Source organism: Mixophyes fleayi, chromosome 1, assembly GCF_038048845.1.
Source record: "Mixophyes fleayi isolate aMixFle1 chromosome 1, aMixFle1.hap1, whole genome shotgun sequence".
NCBI classification, from domain to species: Eukaryota; Metazoa; Chordata; class Amphibia; order Anura; family Limnodynastidae; genus Mixophyes; species Mixophyes fleayi.
The window spans coordinates 300,854,195-300,876,769 of record NC_134402.1 but is presented as its reverse complement, the minus strand read 5'-3'; the positions used below and the strand labels follow the sequence as shown (position 1 = coordinate 300,876,769).

Below are 22,575 nucleotides of genomic sequence, written 5' to 3'. Positions count from 1 at the left end.
CAATGTAATTATAGTCCCTGTTGGTCAAATGTCTCAATACTTCTGTCCATATAGTGTATGTGTGTACTGTATGTATGTGTGTTTATTCTGTGTATATGTATGTGCATATAAAAGGTAAAGTCGCCCCATTGCGGTATCTATACATATTTTCTGGCTCTTAGTCTCCGACTGGTTGGCCAACCTTGCTCTACACAATACAGAAATCGATTTCTGTGATTATGAGATATACATTGATTTTCTTCTGGAGATTTATATAGTGACTAGTCTTTGTAGATTAGATGAATATGTAAATCACTAAAAACAGGACATTTGATCAAAATTATGCACTACTCTTACCTGAGCTTGGACCATTCCCAATTTTTTGTGCTTTAGTATGAACACTTCCGTTTCTTTTTAGATACTTCATATCTAATCCAGCCGGGTCACTGTAACATATACAATTGAACAACCCATTAAAGCATGCAATACGACTTGCAGATTATGGAGTACAATTGCAACACTGACTGCTACTGCCAATAGACAGGTTACAAGCATTGCTCACATATGTTAAAGGAGCCACTAAATTTAGAATATAAATTATCTTAACATTAAAACAAACTACATATACAGCGAGGCCAAAAATATTGTTTTTATTTCAAACACAAAGTTTTCTCTAACCAAGGTGAAATTAACTACACTACTTGGTCTCAACAATTATTTCTCTGCAAATATAAAGAACGTTTTGCAAAGTTGGACTCAATCGACTTTGAATATCCACATCTAGAGGGGCCCTGGGAATGGTGGAAGCCACCCCTCAAGGGAGCATTTTACTGCTCTCTGGCAGAGGATGTTCTGACCTTGTTAAAAGGATGAAAGAACTGAAACCTAGGATGTTTAGGCTTGGCCTGAGTTACTGCCAGATAAGAGCTTTTTCTCTCCCATTGCTTCCGATATGAGCTGGTGTAACCAAGCTCCAAAAAGGGAGATGCCATCAATTGGGACCACTTCTAGCATTCGCTTAGAGGCATTGTCCATGCACGAATCAAGAGCACAAGGACAGTCTTGCTTCAATAATGAGCGCAGAAAGCTTTACATTAACAGAGTTAATATCTAAAGAAGCCTGTCCAATGAAATTAGAGGCCTTTCTGATATGATCTGTCAGAATCAATAACTCCTCTGTAGGGGAACCGTCTGAGTCCCCTGGGTAACTGCTCTGCCCATGCTTGAATGGCCTTATTGACCCAGGCTGTGGACATACCAGACCTGAAAACACTCCCAGCAGCCTCATACACCGAATGGATAAGCCCCCCCCACCCAAAAAAAATACCCACACATTTGTTGTCAGTGGCTTATTTAAGGGAAACTCCTCCTTGTACTGGCAAGGTGGTTGTTTTGGTTAACCTCACTATGGGAGGGTCTACCTTCGGAAGAGCCTCCCATTTTTCAATTTCATCTAGCTGCAATAGGTAGAGGGCTCTAAAAACTTTCCTGGCATGTGAAAACGGTGATCAGGCTTGCTCCATGCCTTCGTAATCCAGTCCATTAATTGCGGAGGAGGAAATCAAATGAGCTGCTTCATCATCATCAGCAGCAGCCTTTTAAAAGGCGAGTAACCAGCACCCAGAGATATCTCTGGTTTGGCAAAACCTAATGTTTGCCTAAATCCCAGCACCAAGTCATCTATCCCCTGAACCGTGGATGAGTCATCCACGCTAGCGGAATAATCACCCGACACATTAACAGGCCAGTCACACCAAAAGTGACCCAATACAGTCAATCAACTGGAGTGCCAAATGACTGGACTACATACAATTTGGCCAATGTCTGGCTAAATTGGACCATGATCCGATTGCTTGGCTCTCAGTCTGCACAGGCCAGTAGTGAACTAACAGGCCCAGTGAAGAAGAAAGCGATCAAAATGCTTGGCCAGTGCTGAACAAACACTTAACATCCATTTCGCCACCCACAGTGATCCTACCACTCAGCCCAAGCAACAGAATCTCTGTCCATTAACAGTCTAAATCAGGAAGGGGCAGGACCAGGAAGCAGTTTTATGCTGTTATAACTATAATGCTGGTTTGCAATCATCCTGCTGCAAAAAAGGCATTAATTCCAATTAGGTGACAATTTGGTTTATACTTCGATATCCAGAGTCATATTAATTGAGTAGATGGATTAAAAGATACCAACAAATAAGACCAGTCTGCTGTTCACGTCTCTAGTAGACACATGGATAAGCTGTACACTTGAGATTCTAAAACAAAGCTAGACGGAAAAACAAAAAGAAAACCTTTATATTTGACATAGCTAGTTTTCTTACAACACAGATAACAGTAGCATTTTAGAATGTAAGACTCTCTAAAAATGACAATACAAATTTTATACGAATTTTGACAATTCATATGCATGACAATTGACAACCGGACCACCTTGCATTTAAAAGTATAGAATACTTTTCAATAAAGCATTTCCTTAAATTGTAAAAAGAAAACATAAAATTAAAATAGGTAACAAGCAGCATAATTTGTTTTCTTTATTGTTCTCAAAGCCCATCAAGGGAAACCTACTTTGGCCAAACTCCTACATTAACATCTTTCACAATGCAATTTTATGAAGCAGGCTTTAAATAGCCCCAAAACCCGTGTAAAATATCACACCTATCACATATTTTCCTAAAGGAGTGGTAAAATAGGAAATATGGCTGTAGACAATACAACTACAACAGGATTCTGTAGCTCCTGGAGCTCTACTGGTTCTATATTACAATTTAGTATACCAATTTTAAATGTTGGTGGAGGTAGATGAAGCTCACACTATATTAAAGTACACGGACAGATTCTGTGGAAAACATACATACCATGAGGTAGGAGGCAAAATAGGAGTTGACGTTGAAGGCACAGGCCTTGCCTCAGGAGTAGGACGGCAATCTGCAGGGGAATTTATGTTGAATCGCACCTAAGGTAAAATAAACAAAACTATATTTTCTTCAGAAACAGTAAAAAAAAAAAATCAAAAAAAAAAAATCACAAAAAAGGTAGACTAATTGACCAACTAGTAATAGTACAAACAACAGTCTTAATGCTATACAAGAGAGCAAATAGTACGACTGCTAAGTGCTCATATAAAATTATAAAGTATGTTACACGGCAGACAAATTGCTAATAATACAACTTCCAGTCCATGTTTATTAAAGTGCTGTAATAGTGAGTGTGCCTCCTCTTATTAAGTAGGTGAAAAAACAGTGAATAAAAAAAGGTCTGTGGTGCCTGCCTGGGGGCCAAGCCTTGCCGCAAAGGAGCCTGTAGATGGCGCACTCCTCCTTAAAGCTGGGGTAAAACTGTTAGGATAGTATTTAGAAGCTACAGAAGGGCCAACTGGACGAGATACCGTTGAAGCAAAGTAAAGGTCATTACCAGTAGAAAATGGAGGCTGCAAAAAAGGAAAAGATTTTGAGGCAGTACAAGTAATACTAGAGTTATAAAATCAGGAAAACATACATAACACTATTTGAACAACTATGTTCATATTTTATATATTACTGCAAACTGCTACAGTCTTGAGTATATATTATTTATGTTACAAAAGACTACCAAGGTTTGCTCTATAAAAAAACCAAAAAAAACACAAAAACGCAGTTTGGGCTCATAGCCAGTTACAATTAAATGTGTTTTAATTATTGTCAAAAGCGTATGAAACTAGAAACAATTATTTTTAGTATAACTGTACTTATTGGCATTTTGCTTGTGCCGATGATTTATTTTTGAATGCTACTTGTTCCATTTTTGCGTTTACAGCATGTAAATGCATCAGGAAGATTACAGTGATCTCTAGTAAAGCTGTGGTGTTCGTAAAACGCCAGTGGGTATGAGACCCTACATGCTTTTTATGTACAGTGGTAAACCATTTTTTCACTGGTTATTTATCAGAGACCTGACATACTGATTGAAATTCGAATAAATGTTAAAAAAAATGTGCTGTGACCACCAGTTGCTACCATTTATTTAGCAGCAAAAAAAGAAATTAAAAAGTGTCAATCTGTGTTCACACAAAGTTAGTCAAGCATGCAACCAATGTCACAGCCAACTGGAAATTACAATATCAAGAAAACTAAAGCTGAAGAGAAGTCAGGTTTATTACAAAAAAAAAAAAAAAAAAATTAAAAATGCCACGACAGTTGAATTACCAAGGCTCGTAAATCTGCCTACACATTTTTACCAAGCTACACGATAACATGCAGTCAGTCTCTGGATTATTAAACATTGAAAGATTTGTCATGGAAACTTAGAGATTAATAAGTGAGAAACACAAGTTGCAGACATTGGAAAATGCAAAAAATATGTTTAACAAGTTTGATTTTATACACAAAATAGATAAAATATATTCCTTTTAAAATGTTGCAATCAGAACTAAAATCTATTCAATACCCACACCAAGGCAACGAATTCCCATGCAGCATACATCTTCTCTTAGGAATTTCAAGAATACCTATCAAGCAGTTTTGAGTAAAATCAAATCTAAATAGTAAAACGTGAATAAATGTATAAATTCAATATAAAAGTTATTAACATAAATAACATTTTTGAGAAAAGAGAAAAGTGATATCCAACACTGTCCTTAATGCTCATTACTACTGTTCGTATTGCCCAGATGATGTCAAACAGCTGAAGAACACGGTAATGGTAAATATATGCTTAGTTATGCGCTGTTTAATTATCTATTTAATGTACAGTTGGGTATAAAAGATTGGTCCGTGTTAAGTTACAGACTGAATTTTTCTCATTTGCTTATAAAAATACTAAAATATCATAAAAAAAAAAAAAAAAACAACAAAACCATCTTGCAACAAACATTCAGGAAGGCAATGGTAGTAAGCCTCTGTATTTTCCACTAAGAAGCACAATAGATGGTTTGAGGAAGACAGTAAAGCATGTAGGAAGAGCTACTGCAAATTCTAACACAGTACGCCTAGACCACTGCAAAGTGTTCTATGATCGTATTTTCCACAGAACCAGAGGGATACATTTTCTGCTTTCAAACACCTGTCTATATCATCTAAAGGTTTTATTTTCTCCCCGCATATTACCATCAGATTTAGTTTACCACCATCTGTTTAGAAATGCAACAGAATGTATATACTGTGCACTTAGGAGCCATTTGGAAGCAAGTCTTCCCCGATTTGGATACTTTAAAAGAATTACATAGCTAACACACACATACACACAAAAAAAAAGTCTTTAGCAACTCACTTGGACCAAGCGTAGATCAACACAGTGCATAAAAACAAAAACAACTTTCAAAATTACTGCTAGTTAAATATAATAGGAACTATAATAATGAATAAATGATCCAGTTAAAATAACGTAGGGCTGAATAAAAATTGTGCTATTTTTTCACAAGTATGTTTTGCACATACACAATCACGTATGTGCCTCAAATTACACTGTCTAATTTTTCTTTAACTCAGACAGTTGAGACAGACGGAGTAGATTTCATAGTTATATACTCATCTATCTGCTTAATTACTAGAACTCTTAATTACCCTTCACTTAAACAGAATGTCCCCATTGCAGTCCTTGAAAGTCATGCCAGACTTATTCACCTCAACAACTGCATAAAATCAGTCCCATCTCTGCCAATTCTTGTGCAGAATCACTTTTCTATAGATACATTTTAAAGTATTATCCCAACATAATTTTGCCTAATACATATGCAGACTCATCCCTCCAAACAAGACTCGTTCCATGATAGGTTGCTCACAACCTTTCTTTAGCTCATTGCATGCATGTCTACATGTTTTTCAGAGCAGTTCCTCTTCTCTGGAACAAACTTATTCTCTACCATTAAGCAGTCTGAGAAGTAAGATAAGATTCTCTGAAAAAATTAGGTTTCATGGTTTACCATCATATTTATGTTTTACTATCGCCACACTTTCAAACTTGTTGTCCGGACCTTGAGTCTCATTTGCTCCCCTTTTCACGTAGCTTCTAAGTTCTCACAAGCTGGGCTTTGCCCATATTAGTATGTTTATACTAAAAAGGTAGTTTTCCCTACCCATTATAAAAATGATCAAAATCGCAATTCCCCCACTCACCAGTGTGGTCCCGGATTTTGACTAAACCAGAGACTACTTTGATATATTAAAAAAATATATTATTCTGCCTTAAACCTTTGTAATCCAAGTGGGAAATGAAATAAAAAAAAGCCAATAAACGACCCAATGCTCATTAGTGCAGACTCCACTGTCAATCAATCACAAGTGGCCAGTGTGGTAAAAGGTTTCTGACTGGCTGCCAGGAAAAGGGTGTCTGGAGGATTCTTAGTTTTGATTTTGTTTTGGGGAAAAAACTGATTTATAGGTAGGTTCGCCCATGAAAGTATTTGCCAAATAGAAAATGGACTTAAAATTGCAAGGATATTTCTGCAAATTGGACTTTTTTAAGCATCCCCCCCCCAAATGTCAATTTGTACATTCTTCATAGTGGAGTGTTTGTTCTGATTTGCAAATTAGTTTTACAATGGACTCTCTCACCACTTGCAATATCTATTGGTGAGTTTAATAATATCCTGGATAAAAATGTCCAAAGTGGAGTGAATGGGGCTCAGCTCTGATCCATTTCTGTAATTACATTTTCAAATGCAGATTGATATATTGCGCATTCGACACCATGATGTTAAAGAACTACTCTCTCTGATTTAGCATTTGCTACCCTCTCCTTAATCCCATCAACCTTTGACATTGAGTAAACATCTAGATCACTCTCCATTGCAGTATCAGCGTACTTCTCCCTGTCAAATGGGGAGAATTACAAACTTATTTCACAGTGGGAAGGATACTTCTCCATGAATGTATAGATTCTTAGACCACTACTTAGGAATCTTTACGGAAAGAGCAGCAAAAGCACTCTAAAACATAATGTAATAGAACTGAAACAGAGACGCAGTGTTTTGAAGCAAAAATATATCTTGTCATCTGCAGTTGAGGCGCATCTCGCTTGGCTGGTAGCTGGGAAGTGGACACATTTCCTAGTGTGTAAGTCCAAATGGAGATTGCTCTTCTCTAAATATGATCAATCTGCTCAGGACCATAGGTTTGCATATTTATGGCTTTCCTTACTTGAGACAGCAAACCAGAAAATATAAACTGTATTGGATGATAGGATAGGCAATACCATACCAGCAAACACATCACAATAGTTTTCCAGAGAGATTACCAAAATCATCGGACATTAATTTTCATTGTTTGATAGCTCAGCACGGGAACAATCTGGGGGAAATCGGCCTGCCTTGATGAAGGAGACTTAGGGAAGTCGTCTAACTCGAAAGTAGGAGGTGTTCAATCAGCAGAAGAGGAGTGTTTAAAAGGATCGTCCGGGGATTATTTTTCTAGAACTATGAAGCTGACTTTACTGCGTCCAATGGTAGGAAACAGTTACTTCCTGCATTAATTGTCAACATCAGATTATTTTTAAGTGATTTATATTCAATGGATTGTAAGGGTGTTTTTAATAAATAGTGCTCCATTTAAAGAATTTATTATGCCACGTGTTTCTTTTCTTTATGAATTATTAGAAATTGGGAGACTGACAAATATAAAGGATATTCTAAAAAGTCCTGGATGATCCTTAATCGACTGATAAAAGCTGGCCCTTATGTTTTGCTGATGTAGTGTATTTGACTTAGGGAATCATGGGAAATGGTAATTGACTCTTTGGAATAAAGTTGGAAGTTGAAGATTAAACCACTATCCACCCACTGAATTTAGCTCTATTATGACCGATTACACTTGAGTGACAACAAATCTAAAATATAACAAAACTATGTTATGCTTATTTCTCTTTATTTAAATGTTTTTGATTACGGTGGAACACCATAATTTAAATTTTCTCAGAAGATTTGGCATAAAAAGAAAGACTTTTTAAAAAAATAAAAATATTATGACATTTATTAACATTGCCACACTTTTCATCTTTTGTTGTTTGCTTAGTTGTATTTAGGTGAAATGGTACCTTTTATGAAAGATGAGCTGCAATTATAGGAGCGTTGGTTTATACTAATATTTTTTATTTAATTAGAAAAAGACTGCAACCTCCATAATGACTGTAATATATATATATATATACATACATACATACATACATACATACATACATATATATATATATATATATATATATATATATACACACATACACAGTATGGCAGGTGTATAGTTTATTTATCTTGCGTATCCTTCATGATGCCCAAGTTCCAAATACTTATAAGATCCCTGTTTAGACTATTTTTTAGACATAAATCTCCTTGAATGCCTCTGCTAACTCAATCTGAAAACCAATCAGATAAGCCAATCGTCTTCACACAGTTTTCTTTTTATACAGTGATCTGTGAGTTGTATCTTAATGTGAAAATGGAAAAGATGTTATTCTTGTATGTTCATCTTACATAAAGTTAAGGAGAAAGGAAAGGGGTGGATCCAAACTATTTTGTATCCATTTTAGCTTTTCAAAAAATTTGCTGAAAAAAACCCTCAAAATGTTTAGAAAAAATGTTTTATTATTAGTTGTTTTGCTTCTTATATGTGCCCAATGGAATGCTGTAACAGGATGTTTGACATTAGGTACCTTATTGTTACCAACCTAATTCTTAAAATCTAAATAAAAAGATTTGATTAAGAATATGACAAACAGTCCACCACTCCACTCATTAATAGGTCTCAAAATTAAACACTAAAATGATATGCCTCAATAGATTTAATATGTAAAAGCATGTAAAAAATGGCTCTCACTTTGCCTGTGTTGCACTAGAGAAGTGGAGTCCTGACAAACAGCAAATATAAATATAGGTCACCATCAAACTAACAATCATCCACGAGAGCAGAAAATCTAGACCTCCAAATTATGTAGGCTTTACAATCTGCATAACTGGAGAATACAAGCTTCACCCATGATCGATGCCTCCTTACATTACTAACATCTGAGGAGGACTCAAGTGAGCAGCAAGAAAGCACACGGACATTCAACTGGCTATTACTACAACAGACTGTCCTGTCTTCCATACAATGAGAAAACTAATTGTGACATCCAGTTTGGTAAGCACACTTGACAACAGACCTATCTCACACCTTAGGTTTGGAGAGAATTATCTTGATCTTTTGTACCAATTTCTAGTATTATCCCACATTCACAGATCCCTCGACTCCCCAAAATCCAGGATTTATAGTTTTGCTTTGTGGACTTCTTCTAGAGATTTGTCTAGTTTAAACTGATATAATCTGGCATTTTAGTTCACATATTTTCACAATTTTTGCATCAGCTTGATATTTTCTTATATAAAAGTGTCTATTTTCCTACAGTTTCCCATTTTCAATATACAGAGAAAATTTTGGTGTTTTATAATGGAGACATATTAATGATTTGAGATCTGGACTATTTGTCATATTTATATACATAATGATCTAATAATTCAATTGGGTGAGTTAAATATTGACACTTATTATATTTCATACAAAGATTAATAGATGTAGACAGATTATCCGATAGACAGATTACAAAGACATATGTGGAGCTAAGCACCTGAACAATCAGGAATATGCTTTCCTTGATTGGAGAGGTCATTGATCTTAAAAATTAAAAACCACAATAATTAGAGATGCTCAGTCAATCTGATTTTGTGTTTGAGCTTTAAAAGAGCAATTGCAAAGGCCAAGGTCAATAGATGTTAATTTTCTTGGTGCTTGCATCAAGATACCTAATGAAGACAAGGGTTTCTGTTTAATCAACCACTTAGCATAGCTTAAATGTTATCAGCAGAAACTAAAATCAAAGAATTAGCATTTAAAAATGTTCATAATCCAAATAAAGAAATACAAGATTAAAAGTGTGCAATTCCTATACAAACTGCTATATCATGCATTTCAAATAACATCCGATAGTAGTGGCAGCATAACATTTCTAAGGAATAAGAGTTTAAATATTTTATTTATTATACACAATTATAGATCTACAACTTCAGCACATCTACTTTGTTGGTGTGGACATATTTTTTTTGCAATAGGCCTTGTTACATCATAAACTTTTCTCCAGTCTTAGCATTGTCAGGGGCAAGCTGGGCTGGTCCCATAGTGGGCTACCTTGGCCTGGGTCACCTGCCTTGTTTTCCATTAAAATGGGCTGCCGATTCAAGTCCTGCCCCCAGGCTAATATTTACCAGCCCCCCCCCATGCCCACCCCCGAGCATTGTCCGGTGATTTACTTAAGTTAGATGGTCTTAAGTGATGCAAGGCTGAGCAATACTACGCAAATAAAGGTCTCCAAATATCAGCATGGTCCCATACAAACTTTATTTTTTTTTATATATCAGTTCTATCATTTAGCTCAGTAGTAACCAGGCTTTTGTTTTTAATGTGGAGCCAAGGAAACAAAATTCACAAAGGGTTAAAATAGTGCAGTTTTGATTTTGATGGTGTTCATTTTTAGAGAGATTAAATAAACTTTAAATGCTATTCATTAAATGTACAGACCTTTAATTGCTCAGGTATAGATCCTGAATTGAGATAACCTGCTATGCAGGTCAACTAAAAGTTAATTTAGGAAATGTAAAACATCCTAAATAATATATAGTCTGTTATAGCTATCGAGTAAGCTTTTCAGACACTACATTTTTTTTAAAAGAATAGAAAAGTTACAACTTTCCATACACTCACCTAATTAAATAGGAGATTAAACTCTTCTCAAAGATTCTATCCTCACCTATAACAGGTGAGTGTAAAATCCATAAAACGGTATACAACATTTGCTCCACACAAAGTTAGGGAGCAGGACCGAACCTATAAACTTTCATTTGTGAATTACTGCTTGAGAGGCATGTTTAGTATCAGTAGCCGATGGGGTGTGCTGGCCCTCTGTTGCCATTTGGTCATTTCTCCATACTCGTTCTCACACACAAACTCCACTCCACTCCCACTATCTGTTGGGGTTCCGCAAGGCTCTGCTCTTGGCGCTTTACTTTTTTCATTGTACACCTCTTCTCTTGGAACACTAATTTGCTATTTCGACCTTCAGTATCATCTCTACGCTGATAAACCCCAAATCTATCTCTTCCCCCTGACCTCTCCGATTCTGTACTATCTTGTGTAACCAACTATCTTTCAGCTGTCTCCACATGGATGTCCCAACGCTACCTAATGCTCAACATATCCAAAACAGAGCTCATCTTCCCTCCTGCCAGAATCACTACCTCCCCTCAAATCTCCCTCACTGTACATAACACCACAATTTCATCAGTCTCCCAAGCCTGCTGCCTTGGTGCCACACTTCATTCTGTCCTCTGCTTTATTCCTCACATCCAGGCTCTATGAGTACTGTCAACTGCACCTTAAAAACACTACCATAATATACCCTTTTTCTTACTCAACATGCTACCAAAACTCTTATCCATTCTCTCATCATCTCCTGTCTTGACTATTGCAACCTCCTGCTACCTGGCATTCCCGACACCCATATATACTTCAATCCATCCTAAATGCTGCTGCAAGACTGATCTTCCACTCTCACTGCTCCACATCATTTGCACCACTTTCCAATCCAAATACTGCCTCCCGATGTCCTCCAAAATCCAATTGAAATTACTCACCTTTACCTACAAAGCCCTCAACACCACCACCCCTTCATACATCTCAAATCTCATATCAAATACTACTCTACACCCTGCCATCTGAGCTTTCTCTCTGACCTGCGCCTTGTCTCGTCTTTGGTAACCACCTCTCACTTGCTCCTACAAGACTTCTCCTGTGCTGTTCCCCACTTATGCAGTTCCCTTCCACGACCACTCAGGCTTTCCCACAGCCTTCAAATCTTTAGATATTCTCTAAAAACCCATCTATTTTTTTTAAAACTCCCCCTTATCCTTATCACATTAATACACCCGGACAGCTGTCCCAATCTCCACTCTAAGCCACACTCGCTCCTTTTGGTTAAGCTGTACCCTCTTCCACTTAAAATATAAGCTCTCTAATGAGCAGGGTCCTCCATACCCTGTGTTTTCATGTCTGCATTTATTTTGCCTGCCTTTTATGTCCTTGTTTTATCTATGTCCCGTTTTGCCTACTGTATAGTGCTGCACAGCACTGTGGCACCTTACAAATCTAGGATAATAATTTGGAAGCTCCTAGAGTACATCTTGGTAAGTTAGGTCTCAATTTACAAACACATAAATGTATGACTATAGGGACTCTAATTGTTTAGTTAGGACCACCCTATTAGCAGAAGCGATTTGACGGGGCGGGTGACTTACCATACATTTGCAAATGTGTGTAACTGAGAATTCTGCATTTTTATGTACAAGTAGAATAGCAGCTCTTTTACTAGTTCACAGCTGTGTTGCTGGGGGATTTTTCTCTGTATTTTTTCCTTTCTGGATAACCCTACCCTTTCACCTGCTGCGAACCTGCAAATTGATTGATCAACTTTCATTTCTATAAAGAAGCAAGGCAGTGCCAGAGTGGGTGGATGCCCAGAGTGCTTCTATCTGCCCTCGTTCTTACATGGCTGCTTAAGTTCTGTAAAATACACAACCCTTCTTCCACATTGTCAGGCAATCAGGAAGTGGTGTGTGTTTAATTTAAATCCACAAAGCTAAAATACAATGCAATGGTGCCTATAAAAACACTGACATGTTGTTTTAGGTGCCCCTGAAAAGTTGGTGCTCTTGGCAAATCCCCTAGCACCGGCCTTGGTAAGAAGCAGAACAAAATAAATCTAAGATCAACCTCTCAGAGCAGTAAGACATGGACACAACTGAAAACAAAAAGAATGTGCGATATGTGTTTTGCTGTAAAGTAATATGGAGCATAATATGGAACCTGAACAAGGAACCTGCAGTTTAGATGGACCAAGCAATGGAAATTGATCTAGGAATATCGTTAAGTGTATTCTAATGGTATTAGTTCTATGGACAGTCTATAAATGGTTCATCAACACCGGGGTATATTTGGCAAAAACATGCACCTAGAGTTAATGCGTGAATACACATACAAGGAGTAGAGAAAGAAAGATTCCTGTCTTGGGGAAAAAAAAAAAAACTAAAGATGAAGAGTTGGACATTTTTCCGCAGGATTTTAAAAACAAACAAAAATTCCCTGTAAGGCAGAGGTCAAAATACCAAAACACCAGGTCTAAAAGGTAAACCCTGGATGTTTTTTTTTTTGCTAATCTTCAGAACATATAGGGAGCAATGTGCTATGAATAAGTATTACCTTACGGTATACTACTTCAAGATGGAAGAAAGGACTGTGTTACCAATTTGGAGGGCATGGAGGACCCGATAAGAACACTAGTTATTGCACACACCTCCATTAGAAGTCAAAACAGCTTATTCAAGTTTGTGCACCTAAAACAGCAGACCAAATTGCACAGACTGCAAATTAATGGACTGCTAACAGGAATCCTGAAGCATGGAGAGGAGCAACACTGCAGATATCACAAAGTGTGAAAGAGACACAAACCTGAAAAGCATCAAAACGTATTTGAGGAGGCATTTTGTAAAAAGAGACCGGTTTTTTGCTATGCTGTTGTGAGGAAAAGTGAGGGATATACTGCTGCAGAGGGCTTATGTGTGTTGCTTTTGTATATTGTACATGCTAACTGTGGTTATGGTGGTTACTGAGCAACAGAACCACTAGCTGTATTGGCACCAATCTGATCTCTACACAGATCAGCACCTCCCATCTCCAGCGAGCAACCAATCAGGGACTGGACGGAGGGATATTTAAACCTGCTACGCTTACTGGAGATTCATATTCAGTTATCCCTGAGGAAGCCTCTATTGTTGAGGTGAATTGTGCTGGTACTCTGCATATTAGCCATACCAACACCCACTTCACTGCAACATCCGATAGGTACTCCCCAAGCAATATCCAACATTAAACTGCAGCCGCAGGAGATTCGCCCATCAAGCGGGACGTAAGAGGCTACAGACGGAGACTACTAAAGCTGGGAGCACCCAGGATCAGCTGCGCATGCGCTAGCAAGCACCTATTTTACAGTGGCTAAGTCAGTCTATAGACTGCTCTCCTCTGCCCATCCAGGGGACTGCAAAGAGGATCACTGGAAAACCCAGAAGAAAACAAGGGCATATGTGACCACAAACTGAGTTTTTCTTCCCATTTTGAGACTGATCGTTTTGGAATCGTGCAGGCGTCTATTGGGACGGTTATACACCTGTCTAAGTGACCACGATTAGATGTCACTATACTAGGATTATTCTGCCCTGGACTGCACTTTACCATGTAATAAGTGAGAGAAAATTGCACATAATCATATGATAATTTAGGTAAAGAATCCAAGCTATCTGCAAGTTTTGTCTGTTTACAACTTGTATTTGCTATGTTGTTATACTCTGGCCAGAGCAGCATATGTTATCCCTTTTAATACTTGACGGGCTTACTTCGCCACTCGGTTTGTTGGGGGAAGAAGGATGATCTTCCTGAACAATTTATCTGGGTCTCTTTCTCTCGGTCCGTAAGAGACTGTTACTGATGACTCCTACTGGTGTCAACTTGACACTAGACACTCGCCAACTGCGAATGCCAACTGTGCAATAGCTGTAGGAGAACTTCGCTGCCGCCGCTAAGCTCCTTTACGGCACCTAGAACCTCTCACTTCTGTGGTAGCTAGCATAGCTGCTACAGCGCATCTTTGCTGTGGGTTAGCTGGTACCTCCTGACAGCTTACTGTAGATCAGGACTGCTGGGTAGCGGGCAGAGCATTGACAGAGAGATGCTGGGTTCAACACAGGACTGGATTAGAGGGTAAGCTTTTATCTGATGGTCACAGGATACAGCAGGCAATAGGCGTCAAGTAGAATCTACAAGCAGTGATGTTTATTTGCTCAAGAGGTCCTTACAAGGACCATTACACACTAGTTGGAGGTACTAGTTATCATCCAGAAGTACACATGGTATAATAAATTACATTGTTAAACAGAGCTCTTTATATACTGTTTTGGACACACATGTTGGCCTAATTCTAAGCAAGGGCATAACAATTACTATAAATTACTATTATATGCATTTTATCCATTAGCCTTACCTACAGTCTATATCCTGTATAAGCTTAGCAGTTACAGAGTTTCATTTGTTTGCTACCAGTAGTGGATCCTATCTGGAACACTTTGTTATTCATTTTTGAAAGAGTGTCTCTGGTTTGCTAATTGAACTAGCGGTCCTCCAAATATACAGTACCTTTCCACGCTTGACCTGGCAAGGACATAGGTGTGTGTACTAATATTTTTAGGTTTTTGAGTGTCTGCTAGTTGATGGTACCACTCCATTCACAAATTTTTGAGTTACTGAGTGGCCAATCCACTTCCTGCTTTTGGTCTGGTGTGACTCAGTAACGCGACTTCTGCTGCTCAGGGCAACTGAGCAACAGAAGTCTATCAGTGATTCAAAAGTCTATTTCTGGATCACTGATTGATAGGGTTTCTGATAGTCCTGCCATTTGGATGAGAATGCTGCTGTAGCCTATTCCCTACTCCTATCATATCTATTACTGCTGCACGCTCTTATTGCCATTATTTTTTGCTTCCCTTACATATCTTATATCTTACAACTCACCCCTCAACACTGCTTTACTTTAACTGGTAGCCTGACTGGTTTCTATTTACATACAAAGAAAAAAAAAATCACCAGCAACACTTTTGTGAACCAGTAAAAGAGCTGCAATTCTACATGTACATAAAAATGCAGAATTCTCAGTTACACACATTTACAAATGTATGGTAAACCATCTACCCAGTCAATGTGCTTCTTCTGCTAACAGGATGGTCTTAACTCGCCCTTGAAAGCACCTGATGTGAACCTATAAATTGACTGAGCAACTTCCATTTCTGCATTGTTGTTTGTGATGCAAGTTTGGTATCACAAGCTGATGCGGAGTGTTGCTCCTCTATTGCCATATGGAGTCTCCTGGGGTACCTCTTGGTAAGCTGGCTCTCAATTTAAATGTATGACCCAATATGTAGGTACACTCATTGTTTAGAGACTTAGGAACACCCTAGTAGCAGAAGCGCCTTATGGGGTGGGTGGCTTACCATGCATTTGCAAATGTACATAACTGAAAATTCTGCATTTGAAGTATAACTGCAGCTCTTATACTGGTTCAAAACAGTGTGGCTGGGGGATTTTTCACTTTTTTCCTAAAGCAGGGTATACATCTATGCAATCATACCTCAGATGCAATGTTTCAAATGATTTCACCAATGATTGAAAGTCCCGATGAACATGCAGATGTGTGTGTACACAACTACACAAATTACTACAGATCTGTGATCTTCATCTCTCATAACTATCTGCTGAAAAAAACATTGTTCCATCGTTGATTGTGATTTTTAGGATGTTTAGAAAACCAAAATCAACAGATGCAATGTGTTTTGGTATGGTGTTTTGGTATGATAAAACATGATAGTGGAAGTGTACACAGTTGCAATATCTGACCAAATGGTCATGAACCATGTGATCTGCATGATAATTGCATAGGTGTGTACGCAGCTTAAGTGAAAGACTGCTAATACCCAATGATTAAATACCAATTTTCCAAATGACTCACTCTATGTAAGCTGTTTGATTAACTAATTAATCTTTGCTAACTTTCTCTTTGTTCTTGCTCTCATTCATTTGACCTTCTTTTGCTGTTTTTAGCTCTATTTCACTATCTCCTCATATCAATTCCCCCTCTTTTCTAGCACTTAATACAATTCCCTTTATTCAGCTCCTACATCTCCTAAACATCTTGGTTGTTCCCCCTCTGATTTCTTGCTCTCTCACTTCCTTTAATTTCTTCTTGTTCCTTGTACTTCAACCACTTGCTTGCTTGAGATTCATCCTCTTTTAGTCGCTGCTAGATGCTTCTCTCCACGACTCCTATCTGGCTATCTCTGCTCTGTGTTGTTGAGTGGAACAAACCCTCAGCAAATCTAGACAGTTATCTTTAATTGGCTGACTTCAGCCACCTGATTATTGGGGCGGATCCTCTGTGTATTACACACTACACAACCATTGCAGCAGTCATCCGAGGGGATCACTGCTTGTTCAACCTAGATAGAAATTTAACCCCTCAGACTGCTACTCTGAAGCATAGCTATATTCAACCTTAATATTTTATAGCAAAAAGATATATTAATATCTAAGTCTACAATAAAGCACAACAGCATCAGATGTTTAAGGCAATCACAATATCCTATGCAATTTATTGGCCATAACAAAGCAATTTATCATAAGGAAACTCAGCAGAAATATTACATTTAAATATATATGGCTTTGATACTTTACAACTCCCTTAACAGTAGAGAAGAAAAGTAGTTTAATTCCTTCCATCTTCATAAAAAAACAAATAGCTTTATAGAAGAATCTTCTTACCTGGCTGTTTTGCATTGCTCCCAGGGTTGAGACAGGACTTATGGTTTTAACGGAACCAGGCATTTCATATAATGGTTGAGGCTCTTGCAAAGATGAAATTTTGTTTTCATTCAACTGCTTGTTAAGCCAGGAAATTACTAGAGGAAAATAAGCAACAGTATAAAGGTTTCATCAATAGTGTACTGGGTCACAATCTATGCTCACGTTAAATCCATTTCTCTAAGTCCATCTTGGGGACACTGCTTACCATGGGGTTATATGAGGAAACTTGATATAGGCACTCAAATAGTTAGCTTTCCTGCTGACAGGCTATATCTCCTCTGCAACCCCATGTGAACTTCTGCGTGTAATACAAAAGCCTGAAGGGAACCACAACACCAAAAGACTAAACCACAGAAGAGCAGAAGGGAGGGAACACAGAGTCTCCCAGATGGACTCAGAGAAATGTATTTAACAAGAGTATAAAATACTCTTCTTTCTTACCTCCACCTGGGGGACCCTGCTTACCATGGGGATGTACTAAAGCAGCACCCTAAGGGATGGACAACTCTGACAGTCCGGTCCGCAACACTGTGCAGCCAAAACTAGTGTCCAGGGACGAAAAAACACATTAAATTGATAAAACCTATTGAAGGTATGGACAGAGTACCAGATGGCTGCTCGGCAGAGCTGATCTGCCGACACCCCGTTATGCGCAGCCCAAGAAGCCCCCACTAAGCGGATGGAATGGGCAGCAATACGACTAGACGTAGGCCGATCGGAACTGACGTAGGCCTGCTTGATTGTGGAAGTAATCCACCTAGCGACGGTCTGCTTAGAAGCAAACCCCGCTCCATTGAATCCATTGGTTCAAAGGGGGATATCTGAAGCATGGTCAGAACCAAGTTTAGGTCCCAGGGAGCGAATATAACATAAGGGGCTGTTTATGCAGAATCCCTTTAAAGAAGTTTCTTACTTTCGGAATATCAGCTCTTATAAGTTCGAAAAAAATAGATAAGGCCGACACTTGGACCTTTAGGGATCCAAGTCTCAGACCTGCTTCCAAGCCATCATGGAGAAAGGCTAGGATACAGGAAAAATGAAAATTAGTCGCGCGCCAGAGTCTTCGTTCGCACCACTTAATGTAGGTATGTCACACACTGTAATAAATGCGGGCTGAGGTCAGTTTCCTGGCTCGCAACATGGTGTCTACCACTCTGAGGCCAAACTCTGGTGGTCCAGAGGGCTTTCCTCCAAACACCATGCCATCAAAACCCACAGAAGTAGGTGCTGGTAAAGAACGGCCATAACAGGTCGTCTCAACGGAGCAGAAACTTTCTTGGAACTGCTACTCTGCTTAGAATGTCTGTGGACCCGATGTGTAGGGGGGCCAATCAGGTTGACCAGAAGCTGCTCTAGAAAGGCCAGCAACTTCTGGGGCTCTATGAGGGATGGAAAGTCCCTCTGCCTGCTCAAGGGGCCCTACAGGAAGTAGTGAGACTAGGGCCCCCCTCCAGGGGATTTGTATCTGAAGAGTATAAACTTTCATGCCCGGCCATCTCTTGAGGAGAGATCTGAGGGGCTAAGGGAGTGAAAGGAACCTTCTCCCAGTCATATTCCTGTAGAAGACTTCTGCTGAAGGAAGCAAAGCAACAGCCTGGCTCCAATTTAATTTCATCGCTCTGTGAAAAGAACAATTGGAGGGGGGGGAGCGACCAAAGGACAACAGCTATGCTGACCCCCTGAATGATCACCCCTCTCTTCAAGTTCTGGGAGGACGCCGTTAGAAGAATTCTGATCCACAGCAGGCGTCCACCTACCCCTGCGGTCACAGAGAGGGGAAAGGTCCAGTCAGGCTGCCGGTTTGTCTGGGAGCCTGGGGTCTGGATGTTTTGTAGATAATAGGGATCTATATCTCTGGGAAGGACCTGCCCCTAATGGTCTAGCCTCTCACCAATGAACCCCCCCCCCCCGAAGGGATTGGTGAAAAGACCCAAACCTCTGACCCCTAGGTTTAGGTGTACTCACCAGAAGGAAGGTACTTTTACCTCCTGTGGCCTGACAGATAAAATTATCTAATTCTGGGCCAAAAAGGGCTGAACCTGAGTAGAGAAGAGCCTCCAGAGATTTCTTTGACTCTGCATCCCAGGACCTGAGCCAGAAAGTGCTACAGGCCACTATTGCAGATGCCGAGATAGATGAGGAAACTTAGGCTGCGTTTTGAGCAGCCTCATACAAGCAACCCGAGGCCTCCTTTAACTGTAGAGCCAAGAGAAGAAGATCCGAGTCTTGTAACCATGCTACCAGCTAGTCAGCCCAGGTCTCCATTGTCCGTGCGACCCATACTGAAGACAGCATAGGTCTTCGTGAAGGGCCTGCCGCCAGGAAAATTGATTTAGGAAAACTCTCCACCTTGCGGTCAGTGTCAGGGAGTGCCGCAGAACCCAGCACTGGAAGAGTAGAATGGCGGGCCAGCCTGGTGACAGGCATATCTAGCTTTGGAACCTGTTCCCAGCGGGTCGTTTCTAAAGACTGCAGGGGATAAAGGACTGGAAATCTACGTGGTATAATAAACTTACGATCTGGCTGTTTCCAAGCTGACTCGGCTATCTCTGTAGGTTCCACTGATGTTGGAAAACAAACAACATGACGTTATCTGCGCTTAAAGAGGCCTAGGTTTGACCAAGGTTCCTCTAGATCCAATAGATTCTAAGCTGTGTATGTGCTGCCTATAGTACATACACCTTCTAAAAAGTTAATAAGTAATGATCAAAAAGGAAATGGCTGTAGAGCAGCACGCCGGAGGTCCTACTCCTCTGGAACTCAAACATACACTGAAGTTCACACGGGGTTGCAGAGGGGATGTAGCCTGTCAGCAGGAAAGTTAACTATTTGAGTGCCTACTTCAAGTTCCCTCATACAAACCCATGGTAAGCAGGGTTCCTCAGGTTGATGTCAGTGAAAAAGCATTTTGACAAAACAATTAAAATCTATCGTGCATATCAATATCTTTCACATTGAATTAATTAGGGGGAAAAAACACCTTAGAAATGAAAAAAATAAAAATAAATAGAAGAGGTCTACTTTATGGTTTGACAAAGATTAAAGTTTGCATATCAGTCTCCGCTTCTCATAAGTCCCAGCATACGACCTCAGGTTTAACTGTAAGTATTGTCCACTTTGGAACTGCCCTGTTTATGTGGAGAGAGGCATCTTTCAGAGGAGAAGGACTGGCAGGGCAAGAATCAGAAAATGAATGAGGGATCTTTGACATAAGTCTCTTGCGAGTGACATCACTATGTCTAGCTGCTCAAATCAAGTAACTATGTGATCCAAAAGGAACTACATGGAGGTAAGCTTTAAGAAAGTTGTCTCAAAGTGAATAACCCTTTTAAGATGCCTACACAGAGGCAGGTCTCAGTTGCTAGCTTTGTCATGTTCCACCAAAATAGCTGGACATCACTCCTTGTGTTTACCCAAGAAAAACGGTTTCCTTGGATTTTCATCTGGCAGCACTGAAAACATGCACAGTAGATGACTGCAATGAACATTGAGTGCAGCCAACTACACTGCTTAGCCTTCTTGCGATTTAGTCTTATCGCTGAATACACTTATATGTGTAATTTGTCTCTTCAAACGTGTGCGCAAATTAGTCACACATTTACTCATGAGGCTAAACAAGCACATTTACCTATTAAATGTGCTTGTTTAGCAAAACAAGGTGTTTTTTATGAGTGAATGTTTGCTTTCATTTTATATAAATAACATAACAAATAAGGGCGATTAGTCTATTTAACATTGGAGGGCAGTGGGTGGCAGTAAGATTCACTTTGTAACGCTGCAGACTGCTGTGATTCAAAACGTCCTGCCTTTTGAATTTATAAAGCCAGGGCTCATTGGTGAGCCCTGGCAAACGCCGTGATCTAAACGAACTCAAACCTCCTTCAATGGAGGACCCGATGTGATTGCGGTGCATAGGACTCTATTATTGAAAGGGTTAGTAAAAAAAAACAAAAAAACACAAACATTAACTGCATCTTAAGATGACTTAACAAAACAAAAACAATTGTCCACTTGTTAAATTTGGACACATTACAGTACAGTCCCCATAGTGGGGATTGCAGTGATCAGCATTGCAACAGAATCTGGGATTTCACCTGCTTTAAACTCTTGATAAATTTGAAATTTGTAAAGATTAGTAAATCAACCCCTTAGTGTAGAAGAGGCAAGACATGATGTAATAATTATAACTTAATTTGAATTACAAGTAAACTACTCTATTTTTATTACAACTTACTGTTGATTTTATGCTTGAATCTTTGCAAACTTGTAGTCCTATGAAAATGGTCAAATGAAGTGTCTGTATAACCAATTACACAACAGACTATTCATGTATTACTACTACTACGTCAATTTCTTTCAGTCTGTGCATTACAAGAATAAAAAAAAAAGAAAAAAATATTCATGGACAAGGCAGATGTGTGAATATCAGCCATTTGCAAACACATACCACACAGTCATAAACAAGGGTCTCTTTCTATCATGGAAGCCATTCTTGTGTTCTTGTAATCCAATATTTATTTTCAAGATTAATTAAGCAGCTCAATGAATTGTAAATACAAAGATAAAACGTCAGCTCAACACTACAGATGTAGCGGAATTATGATCTACACCAACAAAACTGCAGCGCAGGACAAGAAGAAAAATAAATTCTATTTTTTTCAATTTTATTATGCAAGTGTGAGTCAACTAGGAAAAGATGTCATTCACTTATTTCTGACCATGTTTTTTTAGAGGAAAAGAATAAACAAATTATACACACCGATAATTTGGCAGCCCTAACTGATGTGTTATCCCTTATTTAGCAGAGTAGAGGAGGTAAAAAAAAGTTGACACCCTGGAAGCCGTTTAACATGACTCTTCCTTCCAAATCCTGTCTTTCAGTAACTTCCCAAGCTGCCCCTGAAAAAGAACATAAACATCTATAGCATGTGATGAAATATTAGGGCTGCCATTGGGGTATTTCAAGAAAATTAAATTGTAAGAGTACAATTTGCTTATTTCTTATTTATACACCATGTCAGCCCTTATTGATGGGGTGCACCCAAGCAATACCCTGGGGTGGCTTCTAAAAGAAATAAGTCAGTCAAAACAACTGAGCACCTCTATATAGAAGTATTCATTTTTCAGCAGTTTGGAAAATCTTC

At 39.0% G+C, this 22,575-nt stretch overlaps 1 protein-coding gene across 1 annotated transcript in view; it reads right to left on the bottom strand.

Moving 5' to 3' along the window:
• LOC142108279 (spindle assembly abnormal protein 6 homolog) overlaps positions 1-22,575 on the bottom strand; it is a 66,113-nt gene that overhangs the window by 2,093 nt on the left and 41,445 nt on the right. Inside the window, exons 13-15 of the mRNA XM_075191921.1 lie at positions 17,390-17,526; positions 2,837-2,934; positions 337-425 (exon numbers count right to left, since the gene is read on the bottom strand). Coding sequence (XP_075048022.1) covers positions 337-425; positions 2,837-2,934; positions 17,390-17,526 — 324 coding nt within the window. The remainder of the gene's footprint in view (positions 1-336; positions 426-2,836; positions 2,935-17,389; positions 17,527-22,575) is intronic.